General features: G+C 44.8%; 1 protein-coding gene across 4 annotated transcripts in view; it reads left to right on the top strand.

The window, feature by feature from the left end:
- APLP2 (amyloid beta precursor like protein 2) overlaps nt 1–17,254 on the top strand; it is a 73,764-nt gene that overhangs the window by 39,811 nt on the left and 16,699 nt on the right. For 2 of the 4 annotated variants that reach the window (XM_077840032.1, XM_077840031.1), the window contains exons 2-7: nt 5,923–6,096; nt 7,183–7,312; nt 9,963–10,075; nt 13,090–13,268; nt 13,953–14,164; nt 15,969–16,136. In XM_077840032.1, coding sequence (XP_077696158.1) covers nt 5,923–6,096; nt 7,183–7,312; nt 9,963–10,075; nt 13,090–13,268; nt 13,953–14,164; nt 15,969–16,136 — 976 coding nt within the window. The remainder of the gene's footprint in view (nt 1–5,922; nt 6,097–7,182; nt 7,313–9,962; nt 10,076–13,089; nt 13,269–13,952; nt 14,165–15,968; nt 16,137–17,254) is intronic. The other 2 variants (XM_077840034.1, XM_077840033.1) reach the window with 1 other exon arrangement.

Below are 17,254 nucleotides of genomic sequence, written 5' to 3'. Positions count from 1 at the left end.
ACTTCTATCCTGCCTATGTGTCATTTGGCGAAGTCATAACTCCTAGGCTTGTGGTTCTTACCTACCTACTCCCCATTGGGATGTGAGGAAAAATCTGCTGTTCAGTACCTAATAGCATATATGCTACTGGCCAGAGGCGGAGCCAAGTTTTGTGAGGCTCTGCCCCCCCCACCACCACTGAGCTTTCAAGACCAGAGAAGCTCAGTCCCCCAGGGCTGCAGTGGGGAGTGAGAGCTCCTCCAGCCTTGAGGCTGTGGCAGGGAGCCAGACAGCTCCCCCAGTCCAAGGTCACAGCCAGGGTCCAGGTGCTGCTGTGTGCCCCACCCCACCTAGTGCTTGTGTGCTGGGGGTGAAGCACCCATTTTTCTGGGGGCCCCAATTGGCTAATCCGCCCCGGCTACTGGCCCTGTCAACCAATCGGTGTAACTGCCCTGTGGAGTGCTTGGCAGGTATTGCTAGGCCCCTGTCCCTCTGGAGGAGGTTGCATTTTCTAGGGTGGTTACTTAGTGCTCTGGAATTGTGACCCCAGAATAGAATAGCAATTGAAGCTTCTCAACTACTGCCTTCCCTTACACCTCTAGGGGTATCAACGCTGCAACAAAACACCTATGGCTGACCCATGTCAGCTGACTCAAAGCATACAGGGCTTGGGCTTTGGGGTTTTAAAATTGCAATTTAGACATCCAGTCTCAGGAAACTGACAAGCATCTGTTCTGTCAACAAAAGAAGCTGGAACAAACCAATGAATTATATAGAGCAGATCTTATTTGCCATCTGCCACAGCACAGGCCCATAAGGTAACTAACAGGCACAGTCATCTACCCTACAGTTTTATAGCCCCACAGCCTGATCCCAGAGAGCCTGAGTTGCCTGACACAGGCCAGCTGTGAGTGTTTTATTGCAGTGTAGACATACCCTAAGTGTACAGGATGGTCCCGGGAGGGGTCATTCTTGGGGCCTTGCTCCATCTCTGCCTTCCATGAAAGAAACACAACCAAGTCATTTAAACCTTCTCCTTTCTTTTGAGACAGTGGCTAAGCTATAATTTTGAGCTCTTTCCCTTCTACATATTTAGTTAAATTTTGGATGTGTGGGGTCTCTTGTGAGACGGCAAATAAGATCTGCTCTGAATAGCAGTTCATTTGTGCCAGCTTGATTTGTTGATAGAATGGAAGCTTATCTGTTGCCAGTGTGTAAATTAAAACAGTTTTTAGAGATTGTTGAACAGGGCTAATGTTGAGCTATAGCAAGATCTGAAATGGTTTTTGTGTTAGCAGTGTTCTGTTCCTGGAATATGGATATTAACAGGGTTTGTATGGAGTGGAACCTGGTGCGGTCTTCCCTCCCATCGCCAGTCATCTGGTCTTCTGAAAAGATCTTAGCCAAAACTTGGCTTCCATGTTAGCCTGTTGTGTAGTTGCTGAAGCACGGACTTGGAAACATGGAGTCCACAGACATGAGTCCCCCAGACCCTTGTCTGTGCTATGCTGCTAAATTAATCTGAGTGATTGGCACCCAATTTAGCCTAGCTCAGGTGCGAGCAGCCCCACTGCAAAGGCCTACCTCAATTACTGTGTCTTCAGTGTTTCTGCATTCGCCTGTGTCTGTTTGGGGGGTATATCCCCATAGGTTTTTGTGCTGAGGACTGGTCTACACTACAAAGTTAGGTTGAATAAGCTGCCTTGCATTGACCTAGCTGTGCATGTGTCTACACTTAAACTTGTATTCACTGATGTAAGCTCTCCATTATGCTGACACAACACCACCACCTTCCCAAGAGTGTTGAGCCATGATTGATCTCTTGAAGTTGACACAGCATGAATGAGGAAGCTATTAACTATGTTGACCCTAACAGTCCTCCTGCAGTTGTCCCACAATGCTTGACACTGACTGCTCTGGTTGCGATTAGGAACTCTGCTGCCTGGGGGTAATGGGGACCAGAAGGCTCCCTCCTTCTTAAAGCCTTGCAAAGTCTTTTAATGCCTTTTTCTGATTGTCCAGCTTGGGGAGCACGCCTAGTAGCTCTCCATTGTTGTGCACAACTGCCCAGCCAATCATCCTAGCTACACAATCCAGGCACGCTCTGGCTTGGAGTACACAGATCTCCTGGGCCTGTGAGGAGAAGAGGCTGTGCAAGCCCAACTATAGACCAGCTGTAGAAACATGGTCATCTATGAGCAGATGGCAAGGGGGATGCAGGAGAGGGGGTACAACAGGGATCAGCTGCAGTGCCGTGTGAAAGTAAAGGAACTGTGGCAGACATACCGGGAGGCCAACAGTTGATCCAGTGCTGCAGCATGGTTAGTGATATTGAAAGCACCCGCTTGCTTGATTATACGCTTTGATAAACTCGTAAGATCAGTGACACAGTGTAATGAACATAAATGTGTGGCAGGCACAACAAAATTAATAGGTGCCTTGTTAGTGTTACATTCATAGATGTTCACCAAGCACCACACAATTTGTATCAGGCCCCCAAATTGCAGGAGCACAGCATACCACAAGGCATTACTGTGGCTCACTGATAAAGTGCTCTTTCAAAGCTTCTGAGCTGTATAGCTCCACACTGAGCTCTTCTGATAGCACTTGTATCTGACGGTTACAACTCAGCAGACAGCTGCTCCTCCACCTCCTTCTATCCCATTGACTTTTCTCCCCCCGTGCATCACAGATACTGTGCAGGGCACAGCAGGCAGCTATAGCCATTGTGATATTTTTTCACTGAGATCCAGTCTTGTGAGTAAACAGCAGTGCCCCTTCAATCTACCAAAAGCACATTCAACTGTCCTTCTGCACCTGCTGAACCGGTAGCTAAATCTTTCCTTGCTGCTGTTGAGGTGAATGGTGTACAGTACTGCTTATGAGCAAGAGGTAGGCTGGCTCCCCCAGGATCACTCTTGGCATTTCAACATTGCCAGTGGTAATCTGCCAGTCAGAAAGAATATTTGTTTGTAGCTTTATGAACAGTCCTACGCTCTTAAAGTTGAGCGTCACCCACCTTCCCTGACCAGCCAACATTGATGCTGAAGCATCCCCAGTGATCCCCCATCGCTTGAATAACCATACTAAAATAGTCTTTTCTGTTGATGTACTCTGGTAAAGTGGCGTGGTGTCAAAATAGGGATGTGCATGCCAACAGTCTCTCCCCGCTGCCGTTTGGGAACCCATTGCTGCAAATCCATTCCTAACACCTTGCCCATTGCCGAGACAGTCCTGCAGAGCAGGCACTGATGAATGGCCCTGCACACTTGCATGACAGTAGCACACCACAGTGGATTTTTCAACTCCAAAATGACTTCTGTCTGGCCGGTAGCAATAGTGTTGCAAGTTTCCACAATGCGATCGTTTCTCTGCTGTCAGTGCAACTCTTACTCTGATGTCCATGTGCTGGAGCGCTGGGATGAGCTCAGCATACAGATCAAGGGATGTGGCCTGGCACACCCAAAAGTTTGGCAGCCACTGCTCATCATCTCAAGCCTCCATTACAGTGCAACTCCCACCACTCACTGCTGGCTTCTCCCACCCAGAAGCGGTGCTCCACCGTTTGCAGCTGCTCCATGAACGCCACCAACAATCCTGAACTGTTCCTTGCTATGTCTCACAGCAATCTGACCTCCAGGAAACCATGTTCCTTGCAGCTTTTCTTGTGCATCTGCGAGTACCGGAGGGTCAGACATGCCACACTCATGACAATGGTGCAGAGCTCTGCAGGCTCCCTGCTTCTGTCAGAGATGGGGGACAGTGACCGGTTCTGAGTGGGTTTGTGGGATTTTGAAAATGTGTGGAAAATTTTGGGTTAGAGATGGTGTTATGGGCTGGAGAAAATGGCATGATGGGAACTTGACCCCGCAGTCTCAGTCACGCCTGCATGATTCATTTCTTCCCTATTATGCAATGCCAGAACTTCCCAAAAGACTATGCATTGGATGGTGGGGAGTTGCATGGTACCCAGGGTGCACTGCACTGTCCGTCAAAAGATTCACTCCTACTGAATACACACAGCGCTGACGCAAGGAGCGACGTATGCACGTGCACAAGCAATATGGTACCTGTGGCAGTTTTTTATAGTAATGTACCTTGTGTTGGCAATAGTTTACAGTGTAGATGTGCCTGGAGACGCTCCAGGGTTCTTTCCCTATCAGTTGTGGAATAATTTGACTGTCCTCTGGGGGGGATTATAGGAAGAACATAGGACTATCAGAACTCGAATGTTTTCTTTCTCTGGCTTGCATCCTAGCTGGTAAGTGGTCAGGTTCCAGACAGTTAAATCAGAGCCCCAGTTTTAACCTGTATCCCAGCTGTATAAGCTAGTGTGGGCTTAAAGCACCTCCAAACCAAGTCAGGGTTATTTGCATGGATGTGGGGTTGTGGTTAGTTGGGAAAAAAAAGTCTGGGTTAACTGTGCAGTGAAGATATACCCCAGTGGGCTAAGTGATTTGAGTAAATAGCAGCCAGTCCCTTATCTGTCTACTTGAGAGCAGCCTAACTCTCAAGAAATGTGTAAATATTGAGTTGACCTTATCTCCTAAATGCCAACAGTATGCTTGGTGCTATACAATTCTTGCCTCAAGGTGTGTTGCAATATCTTCTCTGGTAGTGATTCAGAAGGGCGGTGTGTGTGAGGGAGACTAGTCATGCAGGCTAGTTTCTCTAATTTAATATATAGCAATTGGTGGGTGCCTGCAGCATGATCCAGTTGAATTCTTCACTTGATCGTTCAATTGCCTGCTTTAAATTTACTCTTGTTGACACAGGTTAATAGGGACCTGCAGGCAATGGAATGTGAACAGTACAGTGTGTATGTGTATGCTTGGAAGGTTAAACATGCAGGGAAGGTTAGTGGCCTAAAGCCACAGTGTCGGCTACGGAAAAGGAGCCCTGAGGCAATAATGCTGCTTCTCTAATTGCTGCTAGTCCTCTTGACTGGAAACACTTATAAATCTCCATGTTGAATGCTTGAATTGCTTGAGAATTGGGAGTGGATTTTGTGGTCCACCTGCTTTAGCTTCATCACTTTACAAGGACTATTAAAAAAATATGCAGGATGTTGAATTTCCAATATAACTTTGGCCTGATCAAAACTCAGTTGCATGATGAGTCTGCCTAATCCCCTCCTCTTGGGCAGTGAGCAAGATTTCAGAAGAAGCAGCCTGAGCTTTCATTTCATTGATACACTTGCTGTGTGCCCAGAAGATGGGTTTGTACTGATATGTGCTGCAAGTTTCGTATCGTATGACTCCAATCTCAATTGGTGGTGGATGGAGTGGACAATGGAATTGGCATCAAGGTTGTGCCAATACAAATATCCATAGGAGTGCACTAAAGGAGGGAGGGGATGGCAGGCTTTGCAGAGTTCAATTTAGCAGCTATTTGGCTCTTGTACCATGTACTTATGGGGGCTGACTCTCTTCAGCTTCAAAAAAAAACACTGATTCAGAGTCACAACTCCTCCCCCCCCCCCAACGCCCATTCCATTTCTCAGCAACATCCATCTTGAGAAACATTCTGTTTAAAACTCAGAGCAGGCCTGAGCCAGTGGGTGGTCTTTCTGTTGGGATACACAGGAATGGTGTTGCTGTTGGGTGGGTTTCAAGGACTCTTGTTGGGTACTTCTAGCTGAGGACTTTCCCATGTTAACTGTTAATGTCACTTTTCCTATGTGTTGGTGTTTGGAGGTGAGCTCTTGAATCTCCCCAGAAGTCCTGTGCCCCAAAGTTTGTTCTGGAGTCTACAAATGACTTGTACTGTACTGGTCTTTAGTAAAGTATCTAATGCTGTGAAATGATAGAAGAAGGGTGGCTAGGCTTTAGAGAAGAAAACTTTTACCCCTTTTAAAGATGACTAAAACAATTCTAGTTCTCTGAAGCACGTGAAACTGACTGCTTCATATGAATAAACGTATCTTCATCTCTCTCTTCACAGGCACTTGCAGCAAATGCTGGAACAGGGTTTGCTGTGGCTGAGCCTCAGATTGCAATGTTCTGTGGGAAGCTAAATATGCATGTGAATATCCAGACTGGGAAATGGGAGCCTGATACTTCTGGGACCAAGAGCTGCTTTGGAAGAAAGGAAGAAATTCTACAATACTGTGAGGAGGTGAGGAGAGTCCGCTCTGGAGCGGAGCTTTAACTGCTTTCCAGATTACGCATTTCTTCTGGTAAACCATCACTTGAATTCCCCACCTAGTATGTTTGCTGGGTGAAAGCTCAGAAGACTTATTGTACCACTGCATGGCACTCTGTTTCCATAATTTGAACTTCAGTGTATAGTTGAAGACCAAAAAAAAATTCTGAGATCCTTTCCTCAGAGACTATCCGAGTATTGATTTAGGCTGGGATTTCCAAAGGAGCTGAAGTGAGCTAGGTAGTTAAGTCTCATTAAAATTCAATGGGACTTGGGTGCCTAATTCCACTGGGCTCCTTTGACCATTCTTGCCTTAAGCTTTATGACCAAAAACCAATATGTACACTTGAATTGGAATAATATGTGCAAAATAATGTCACCACTCTCACGATTCCAAGACAGCGTTTCATATCGACTCTAAATATTTGAAGTTCAGTCTTGTTATCCTTGGCATTACATTCAAGCTGACACAAAGCTGCTAAATATCAGGAAAAGTCTTTATGAAAACGTTGTTAGTGTTTGAAAGCTTTTTATTCTTTTTTAGACACTCCCATTCCCTCTCCAGTATGCTCTAGAAACTCAGCCTTGCAAAATCTATTTATCCACTTCATCTGAGATTAAGTGACCAGCAAATAACTCATAATTTTTTTAAATTTTACTTTTATTTCTTTTGGGAAGCATGATGCAGGGAGTAGAACAGACTGTGGCTGGGCTGGCAAACTTTCATGACTATTTAACAAACCTGATACAACTAGTACTGCATCTCATTTACGTAGCACTAACTAAATATATAAGCTAAGTGTCTAGACTTGTGGAGAACTTCAAGACATAGCAGTCATATTAATACGTTCTACACCTTTGTTTCCTTAACCCAATTAAACTGAATGAGCTTGTTTTAGCTTAGAGAACCAGTTTGCTTCATGTCTCTTCTCCCTTCCCCCCCCTCCCCCCCGATTCCTTATAAAGAGTCCTTTTTATTATGCCCCTTTGTGTTTTTGCCAGTGTTTTAGCATGTATGTATCTTGGTCTGTGTTTTTAGCATATGGGTTTTTTGAACAGATCTATCCAGAGCTTCAGATTACAAATGTGGTAGAGGCCAACCAACCAGTCAGCATTGACAACTGGTGTAAGAAAGGCAAGAAGCAGTGCAAGGGCCACACCCACATTGTTGTGCCCTACAAGTGTCTGGGTAAGTACTTAATGTGGAGCAGGCCTCTAATGAGGGAAGTAACTCGTTCAAACATTTTTTCCCTTAGGGATCAGAGGTCTCTGACCTGATTTGCTCAGAGAGGAAACCAGCCTTCTAAACTGACCTTTCGCATCAGATCCCTACTTTTGTGTTGAGGTTTCTCTAAAAATTATTTCTTATAAGGTGAAATTCTACACACTTTTTTCACCAGATCAACAACTGGATGACTCCTGTGTTGTGATAATAGTGCCTGGCATGGAAAAGAAATCCCCCTCCCCTCCCTTGTCTCTGCCATGGGCATAAAACCCAAAGGCTATTGTATTAGAGTATCACAAATGCTGGGCGCTTATATTCGGATACTATTTCTGTGAAGCTTTTAATATTTTGTTTCCTTGGAGACTCAAACACTCAGGTGTGTTCATATTCCCTGCTTTGGTCTTGGCAAGACATCTTTATTTTTTTAGGCTATTTATATCTAGCGGTTTCAAATGGTTCCTCTTTATCTAGAATTGCTGTGTAGATATTTGAGCTCAGGCTGGAGCCTGGTCTCTGGAACCCCATGAGGGGAGAGGGTCTCGGAGCCTGGACTCCAGCTCAGGCCCTAATGTCTGCCCAGCAATTTTTAACCCTGCAGCCTGAGCCCAGTGAGCCTAAGCCAGCTGACTCAGGCTATCCATGGTCATGCTGCAAGACTTAATCTAGTGGAGATTTACAAGCACTGGGGCAAATATTCCATAATGTAGACTGGATATGTTCTGTTCTTAAACTGTGCCCATCCTTCAGTAGAGGGGAGAACTTTAAACTTATAAGGGGTGGCAGGAGATGGAGACCAGCAACTCTCTAGTTGTTTGAGAAACTGAAGAATGGATGTGGCCTTCATTACTTGGCACCTGTTTTCAGATTGAGTGTTTTGACTTGCACACATCCCTGTGCAGAAGAAATGTTTTCTTAGGGTTCTGAAGTTGTTGGTATCATGAGGTAGCATAGGTACTGACTCCATGGGTACTCCCCTGGAGCACCTACAGGGAAAAAATGGTGGGTGCTTAGCTCCCACCCTCTGTGATGAGCTCTTTTGTGGTATGCAGGAGGAATGGGGAGCAGAGGTGGAAAGGGGCAGGGCAGGGGTGGGGCCTTGTAAGGGGTGGAGTGGGGGTGAGGCCTGGGGCAAAATCAGGAGGAAATACCCCACTACCCCCATTAGGAAGTCGGTGCTGATGAGTGGTATGGGATTGCTGCGAATTTGTGCATACCCAGCCATCGAGATTCCTTTTGCAAAGGACACGTTCAAGGTTACTTGGCTAAATATTTCAACTGTCTAGATCAAGTTGAAAGACTCTTCCCCTTGGAACTGGTGGACTTGAGTTCAGTTTTTAAACTAATCAGAGCATACTGTTAAGTTTTTGACCATCATGTAAATGTCCGACATGAGCTAATGCAGCCATTTTTGTTAGACTGTAAGTCTCGTGTGTGGGTGTTCATTTTATTTCTCATGGGTTTGTTGCTCCCAAACACCTGGGTTTTAAGGGGTTTTTTTCTAAGCAGACTAGGAGATTTGGGCATGTTTGGGTAAAATTACTGGAAGATGCATCTAAATTTGTTAGACTGACTAGAATCTCACCTGGAGCCTAGAATGTTAAACCTTCCCAGTCATAAGGTCTGCCAAGGTGAACTTTCTGCCTAATGATCTAGGAAGTGGTTATGCTGGATCTAGTCTGGCATATGATGATTAACTCAAACTGTAGTGGTGATTTAGGTTTAACTTTCTATAATCCTTGCTAATGCAGAAGTTACAAAAAATACCACAGGGCAAACTGTTCCAAGTTGGAAGTCTGTAGCTAAGGTTTTTGCCAAAAACACCAATACAGATTTGGTGGTTAGGTGTACATCAGAACACAACATAATCAGTTTGCCCTGAGCTTTACCGGGTTGTGTGGACTTCACGGCTTTTATTTTCCTGCTCTTAGCATTTTGGCTGGAGTATCCAAATCGGAAAATCGTTATAGCTGTGGCTGAGTTGCCCTGAACCTAGTTTCAAATGCTTGGTACCGAGCACATAGATTTTAATCTAAACTCTGAAACTGCCTCAACAGAGCTGACACAGTGAAGTGAGTTCGCTGTCATCTCCTCTGGCATAAGCAGAAAATGGCTAGGGAACCCTGTAATCATGGAAAATGCTCCTGGCTGCAAATAGCCAGGCTTCTGAAGCTTTTGGCAACCAGGAATAGCTTCTGCCATGTGACACTAATTGATTAAAATGGTTTAAAGACCATCATATATGCAATCCTTTCTTTGTGAGAAACTTGTTCAGTCTACTCCGCAGATTCCATGAGCAGCTGTTCATTGACATGCTTTATAAACGTGCATTCAGCGTAACCTGCAGGTTTTGGCTCGCGTATTTCATTGTTCAGCTTCTCCTACTTTTTGTTCTGAGCGCCAAGAATAGAACTAGAAGCTTTGTCTTAGAGCAGGTCTCTTAGCTGTTAGTCTGAACTGGGTCATTAAGATTTGTATAGCAACATAGATTCTTAATGGGGTCAATAATGAAGTTCACTGTTGAAGATTTTAGTGCTAGTCATCTCTTGAGTTTGAAGGTCAAACATGTATCTGACGGGACAAGAACTGTTGTTTGATAGAAACATTTGTTTTCCAGTGGGTGAGTTTGTAAGTGATGTCCTGCTGGTTCCAGAGAAGTGCAGATTCTTCCACAAGGAACGGATGGATGTGTGTGAAAGCCATCAGCACTGGCACACTGTGGCCAAAGAGGTAATGGGATTAACATGACTGTCATTGGATCCAGATACGAGATGTACTTATAGGGTCTCCTTTATTGTTACATCTGAACAATTAGTGTTCTCCTCTCAGCAGCTCCTGGGAAGTAGGAAAGTGCTATTATCCTCACTGTATGGATCTGGAACGTAGGCACTCCGTTAAATATTTCAGAACTCGAGACTCTTAAGTCTCCTTGGCTTTCAATGAGACATAGGCTCCTACATGTCAAGTCACTTGAAGGTTTTTACCCTAAGTCACTTGCCCAAGTTCACAATCCTAGTCTGTGACAGAGCTGGGAATTGAACTCTGGTCTCCCAGTTTAGCACCCTAACTACTGAACTATCCTTCCTCCCAGGGATGAGGATCAGAGTGACGGTGAGACATTATTTCATAGATGTAGCACTCCATTTCCCTAAATGGAAGGTCAAATTTTACATTATGGTGGTTGGAGCATGGAATTGAGTGCCCATTTTAGAGTAGTGAGAGACAGACTAGCTCCTGTATGAGTCTCCATTTTACAAGCATGTCCCACTTTGCCAGAATGAATAGAGCCCCATCTTTCTCTTTGGCTGATTTGATTTGGCAAGAATTACGTAAATTCCATGCACACTCAGCTGGTGGTGATTGGATGGAAATATCTAGATTTACAATATAGAGCATGTACTTGTATGAGACTAAACCACTTGGTTTTAGTGAAGATTGAAATGTATCAGCTTTGGAGCAGTAAAGATTATTCCCTTTTTTTCAAAGCTTTCAGGAAGCAAAGCTATTTTAAGAAATCTGAACCAGTAGACCACCTATTAATTAAGGGCCATCGTGCCAACTTCTAAGTGGTTGTTTCCAGCGAGTTCAATCATTTGCCTTCAACATGGAGTTGACAGCATCATCCAGTTTACAAGTTTGGGTTGTTCTTTTTTTCTATACTCTGGAAAGCAAAGGGAAATACAAAAGAGCTCCAATGTACCCAATAAAGCTTTTTGTTATTTCACTCATTGGTCAGGCCATAAAACCATATGCATACGCAGTTTCAAATAAACATGCAATTAAAGCATCTGCGTGCTGTTCATATTTGGCTTTGTACTGAATTGTCCAATTTCCAGCCAGAGCATGTTAAAATAAATTACCGTATATACTCGTTCATTAGCCTATTCATTTATAAGCCAACTCCCCCAGATGGATAGGTAAAAATAGTAAAAACTGTATGACCCTTTCATAAGCCGACCCTATATTTCAGGAGTTGGCAAACTTCTGCTCCTGGCCTGTCGGGTAAGCTGCTGGCAGGTCGGGACGTTTTGTTTACCTGGAGTGTTTGCAGGCATGGCCCCTCAGCTCCCAGTGGCTGTGGTTTGCCATTCCCAGCCAATGGGAGCTGTGGAAAGTGACTGGCTCCATGCCTGCAGATGCTCCAGGTAAACAAAACAACAGTGTGTTAAGTATTCAATTCAATGATTTCATAGTTTTAAAATCATCAAATTTTGGTGTAGACCCATTTATAAGCCGACCCTGCTCTTTGATGCATCGCTTTTTTACCAAAAATATTTGGCTTATGAACGTGTATATACAGTAGTCAATTTTTATGCCTTTAACTTCTTTTTAGAATGAGTAATGAAATAGTCAGCAAAAAAGGAGGGGAAAATGCGGCTCTAGCTCTGAAGTGTTGCCTTCCTGACGTGAAACTTTCTGTTCTTTGCCACTAAGGGTACATCTAAACTACAAAAACGAACACGGCAGCAAGTCTCAGGGCCCAGGTCAACTGACTTGAGCTTGCACCATGGGGCTAAAAATAGTGTAGATGTCCCTGCTTAAGCTGGAGCCTGGGCTCTGAAACCCAGTGAGAGGTGGGTCTGAGCCTGGGCTCCAGTCCAAGTGGGAACATTTGCTCTGCTGTTTCTAGCCCATAGCGCAAGCCTGAGTTAGTTGACCTGGACTCTGCAAAACAAAAAAGCCACAACAGCGAGTCTGTCTCGTTTACCCTAGAGCCTGGTTAATTACCTATAATTGAACACTTTATTGTCAGAAATAAACAGGCATTGGCTGGTCTTATTAGCCACTCTGAGACCTGGCAAACTTGAACCAGCATCAGGCTGCTTAGGGGACTGCTTTTAGTTACATCTCTGGTCAGACTTAGAGCAGTAATATACAGTATTGGCCAGCTAAACCAGGCTCTTATTAGACAGAAAACAAAAGCGGGGGGAGAGGAAAGCGAAGAAATGAAGTGGGGAAGGAAAAGGACATAAGGTTGAGCCAAGGGGGCTCAGTGTCTGACTTCCCAGATGGTATTTGGGATTGTGGAGGTGGTGGCGGTGAGGTCTCTTTCTGGCCTTGTCTAGTTGGGACATCTCTGTGGCTCAGAATGATGAAGGTACAAAGGTGTCATGCTGGATCCTGGGGTCCCAGGAGACACTGGGGGTGGCAGCCATGATGGTGAAGCTTGCTCCTTCCTTTTCTCCAGTCAGCAGTGTTGTGGTAGCCAGCGTTCTTCCCCCCCAGTCTTTCTGAGGACCCCCAAAAGGGCTTAGTAACCTATCACTTCATTGTATTGTCCAACAATGCTGCCTAAATTCCAACATACTGAATTTTGATTCATTGATTTCTGGTCCCACACTTCTCTTGTTAAGATCATGCCTGATAAACAGTCCTTGAATTGTATCAGGAAGCCTTTATGTAGGTCTTTGTCCTCCTTTGCACCTTTTCCCCATCAGCATTTAAGTGATTAGAACACTTCATAAATGTTTGTACTCACTGTTTCCACAACTGAGCTTACAATTAGGGTAAATTTGTAGGCCCAATTATTATAAGTGCTTTGGATTATCAACAGCAAGGAATATTAGATGCCAACAAAATAAAAATGCCCGTGACCTGTCTCCAATACAGCTTATGCCATTGGAATTACCACTGGCACTGCCTGAGTGGCAAAGGCTATTTAAACCTGCAGCATGAGGGGGGAGCAATTTAATGTGCTGCTTTAAGATACGACTTTTTAACTTCACCCCTGGCTTCCCTCTCAGGCTTGTTTGACAGAGGGGATGATCCTGCACAGTTATGGCATGCTGCTTCCCTGTGGGGTGGACCAGTTCCATGGCACAGAGTATGTATGCTGCCCTCAGACAAAAATTGTGGATGAAGCTCTTTCCAAAGAGGAAGAGGACGATGATGAGGATGAAGATGACTACGACCTTTATAAAAGGTAGAGCTTCTGATCACTCCGTAGAGTCTGGGTTAATGTCTTTTTTTACGTAGATTGTAAGTCCCTTGGGGCAGGGACAAACCTTTTTTCTGTTTGTACAGCGCCTAGCACAATGGGTTCCGGTCTGTGACTAGGGCCACTAGGTGCTACAGTAATGCAAGTAATGATGAGGCCACTGCCTCGTTGTTACCAGTGGCGATTCCCTCATGGGTGGGGATGGCAAAGAATACTTGTTCTGCTCCTGGATTCAGAGGAAGAGAAGTATGATGGAAGTGGAGAGGTCTTGCAGTGCACAGGCGGAAAAACGAATTCACAGCACTTCTCCGAAATGAGTGGAGCACCTCCATCCATAGCCACTCAAAAATGGCTGGCTGCTCTACCAGATGCTTGGCTCCAAATGCTGTAGCCTTTAGTTTAGGTAAGTAAGGGAAATTGGGGATAACGTTTTTTTAAAACCCCTTTGAGCTAGAGGCTTAAAGAAGCTATGGCTGTACTCCATGTACTCCGTATAGCTGTAATGAGAGAACTCCTGTACCTGCTGCTGATTGCGTGATCACCAGTCAGTATGTTTATACTCCTGTCTCTTGTGCTTCTAAGATGAAAAGAGAATCCTTATTCTTATACATCAAAGGCTGGCTGCAAAGTGATTAGCATAAACTTTCCCTTTTAATTGTATCCCTCTAGTGAGTTCCCGACAGAGCCAGATGTGGAAGACTTCACAGGAACAGCTGTGGAAGAGGATGAGGAGGAAGAGGATGAGGAAGAAGAGGAAGTGGTGGAAGACCGGGATTACTATTACGATAACTATAAAGTAGATGATTACAATGAAGAGACCCCTACTGAGTCCAGCAATGACAGGTCTCTGTCTGAAAAGGAAATAATCAGTGATATGAAAGGTAAGTCATACTCCACAGTGTACCTGACTCCTGGCTCCCTCAGGCTGGCTGTCCAGTTGATCTTGTAACCACTGCATCGGTGATAGTGCTTTCGATCCATCCAACAGATTCCACTGCAGAGGCCTTAATTGCCAAATCTATGATGAAACACAAGCATCAGCTTTTCTTTGATATGTTGAAGGTGACACTAACTCTCTAGAGCATGGCACATACGTTGCCAGTTGTTAGTAGTCTTGTTGGCAGAAAGCCCAGTGGCTGGCACATAAACAAGTACCTCCACCCAGGTGCAGTGTGGAGTCAGGAAACAGTACTTGCATAGCCTAATTTTAGGAGAGGCTATAGACCAGCTTGGGGCACTCGGCTGACTGGAATATCTCCCTAAGTTTGAGTAGCCAACTCTGATTTGTCTTTTCTCTAACATGGATTCCAGAAAACTCAGACTGTTGGGCCAGGGTCTCACCTGGTGTAAACTTTGAGTATAATGGAGCTACACTGATTTACACCAGCTCAGAATCTGGCCCCTTGTACCTTTAAACAAGATGTTTCCAGTAGATGCTTCCTTTCCTGCTCTATTTTAAGCAACCCAGCCGCTGCATGAAATCCTTCTCTTCCTTGAGAAACAACCCAGTCCAACCAAGCACACCTCTTTATCTAAATATTTGCTGTAGCTCTTGTCAGGAGCAGGTGCTATTGCAGCAGAGCATCTGCCAACTGTTGATTCCATGCTGTAAATTCTTATATTTTGAGTGTCTATCTGCAGAGGGAGGGGGCAAGAGTGAAATTCAATTAACTACTGATGACTGAGTCCCTGCTACCAGTTCGTGTCTTGTGGGTAAAACTCTTGCTGGTAATGTGCCAGTGTGCTGCAGATGATTTCACTGAAACAGTACTCTGATTGTATATGTGGGATTATCGGAGATCTGCTGATGTTAAAATAGGCTTGGAACAGGGTGAGCTGTGTAGCTGGCTAGCTTCTGAAAGGTGTCTCTTCCAGGGATGCCCAATTTATTTCCCTCTACAGTGCTTCTAAGAAACAAGGTTGCCTGCTGTAATGGTAGTCCAGTCCTCTTCAGAATGGTTAAATTGTTCCTCACCTATACAGCAGAGCTGCAATCCTGCAGCTAAACAGAGCCACTTGTGCTGACTGCTTACTGCAGAGATGTCCATGTCTGTATAAAATGCTGTAGCTGTAATAGTTGTCTTGAATTCTCCTGCTTTAGTCTCCAGGCTTTTTAAAACTCTAAAATCCAGCTGCTGCTAGCCTCCAGTGACATGTTCCATGTGCATAGCCTGCATTTTCCACTTGTTTTTATACCTGTGCAGCTCTGAATTCAAGCTTCTATCCAAATAAACTGCAATGGAATATGTCTTCCTTGTCAAATACCTCACGCAGCACTGAAAGGCTTTCTTTCCGTCGTATCTTAAGCATTTTAAACAGTGGCAGCTCTGTCCTTAGGGCACATGGGGTGTAGCCCCACAACCTCTGAAATTTATCCCAATTCAGTGCTCTGCTCCACCTATTTGGTTCAAAGAGAATAGCTCTTGCAGATGAAGGCTCCATGTTGGGCCAACTGCTCCAGTGTTCCAGACTGTGCATTGCTCGTGCTCTAAAGCAGTTGCAGCACTGGTCCGGTAGCCTGCTCTGAGGGGCACTTTCGAAAGTGCCCCTAACGAGCATGTTGTGGAGTGAGGCGAGGAGCAATGCCGCAGCAGGATTTCTCACCTCAAGCCAGCAGTGACTTGTAAATCGCTTAGCAAAGCCTGTACTCCTCACTAGCTGATGTTCTAACCCGTCTCCACACAGCTGTCTGCTCCCAGGAGGCGATGACAGGTCCCTGCCGGGCTGTGATGCCTCGTTGGTACTTCGACCTATACAAGAGAAAATGCATTCGCTTTATATATGGAGGCTGCGGAGGCAACAGGAACAATTTTGAGTCAGAGGAATATTGTATGGCTGTGTGTAAAAAGATGAGTAAGTCCTGCCTGCCACTGGCCCTTTTGCAGCAAGCCACTGTCCTGTCTGGCATTTGGTGTTTCCTCCTCCTTGTCTAGGTCAAGTGAGGATACATGTGTAGCCCGTCCTGTTGGTTCTGGTGTTTGCAGCAGTTCTGTCTGTCCTTTAGCAGCAATCTCCTCTTGTCTCTGTGCTTCTCTAGATTTTTAGGTTTAAGTTCCTTCCTACAGCTAGGGAAAACTGGCTTCTCAACATGCAAAGTATCTCTCCAACCTAAGCCCACACTTGGCCTGCAAACTTAATGAACACAGGGCTCAATTATCCTCTTCTAGATTTGTAGCAGGGACTGGGAAATGTTTTTAATCTCTATTCTTGTTATAAAATTACTCCATTTGTTCATTCACCCAGCTGCCTTCCCTAGTCAGAGTATCGTGTATCTGTTCAACCAATCACTCTGGCAATGTGAACTTAGTCAAAATTCTTCTGGTAGGAAGTTTTTCTTACTGGTGCACTTTGGAAAATCCTCACTAAAGTAATGCAGAATTCTGGTTCCCACCTTCTGCTCCACTAGAAATATGAAACATGATTTAATCCTTTGCATTTGATAGCTTGAGGTTGTTGGCATCAGTTTCTGCTGGCTTTTATGGCAGATGATAAAACTACCAAAAACATTTTAACCTCCTTATTAATCTTATTGTTGAACTCCTCCAGCACTTCCACTTCAGCTGCTGTAAAAGCCCTTTGAAAGGCTTTTTGTTTTATCTGGGGCTTGGCAGTCCGTCTATACAGCCATAATCCTGTTTACAAAATGAGCTTCATGCAAGTGCATTAGATTGGGCTGATCTGACTGAAGTGGTGACATAAAAGCTGCGGCTGTCAGGAGCTTTTTTGTACAAAAGTTTGTCCTGTCCCAGAGGGATTTGGGAATGGAAATTGAGGTCTCCATTTCGAGATGCTATGAGCAAGCCCAGGATACAACATGTATCTGGCCATGACACTTACATGCAGAAATAATGCCTGTTTTACAGTCTTGCCAATGTTTCACCTAATAATTTTCCCTATTGGACTGGGAGATTCTGCGTTCAGGTGCACACTGGGACTAAATCACCTATCCAATGCTGATGCTCAAGTGCAGG

The sequence above is a fragment of the Eretmochelys imbricata genome, chromosome 22 (assembly GCF_965152235.1).
Source record: "Eretmochelys imbricata isolate rEreImb1 chromosome 22, rEreImb1.hap1, whole genome shotgun sequence".
In the NCBI taxonomy this organism is placed as follows: Eukaryota; Metazoa; Chordata; order Testudines; family Cheloniidae; genus Eretmochelys; species Eretmochelys imbricata.
Note: the sequence above shows the minus strand (reverse complement) of the source record. Positions and strands in the feature narration are given on the sequence as shown.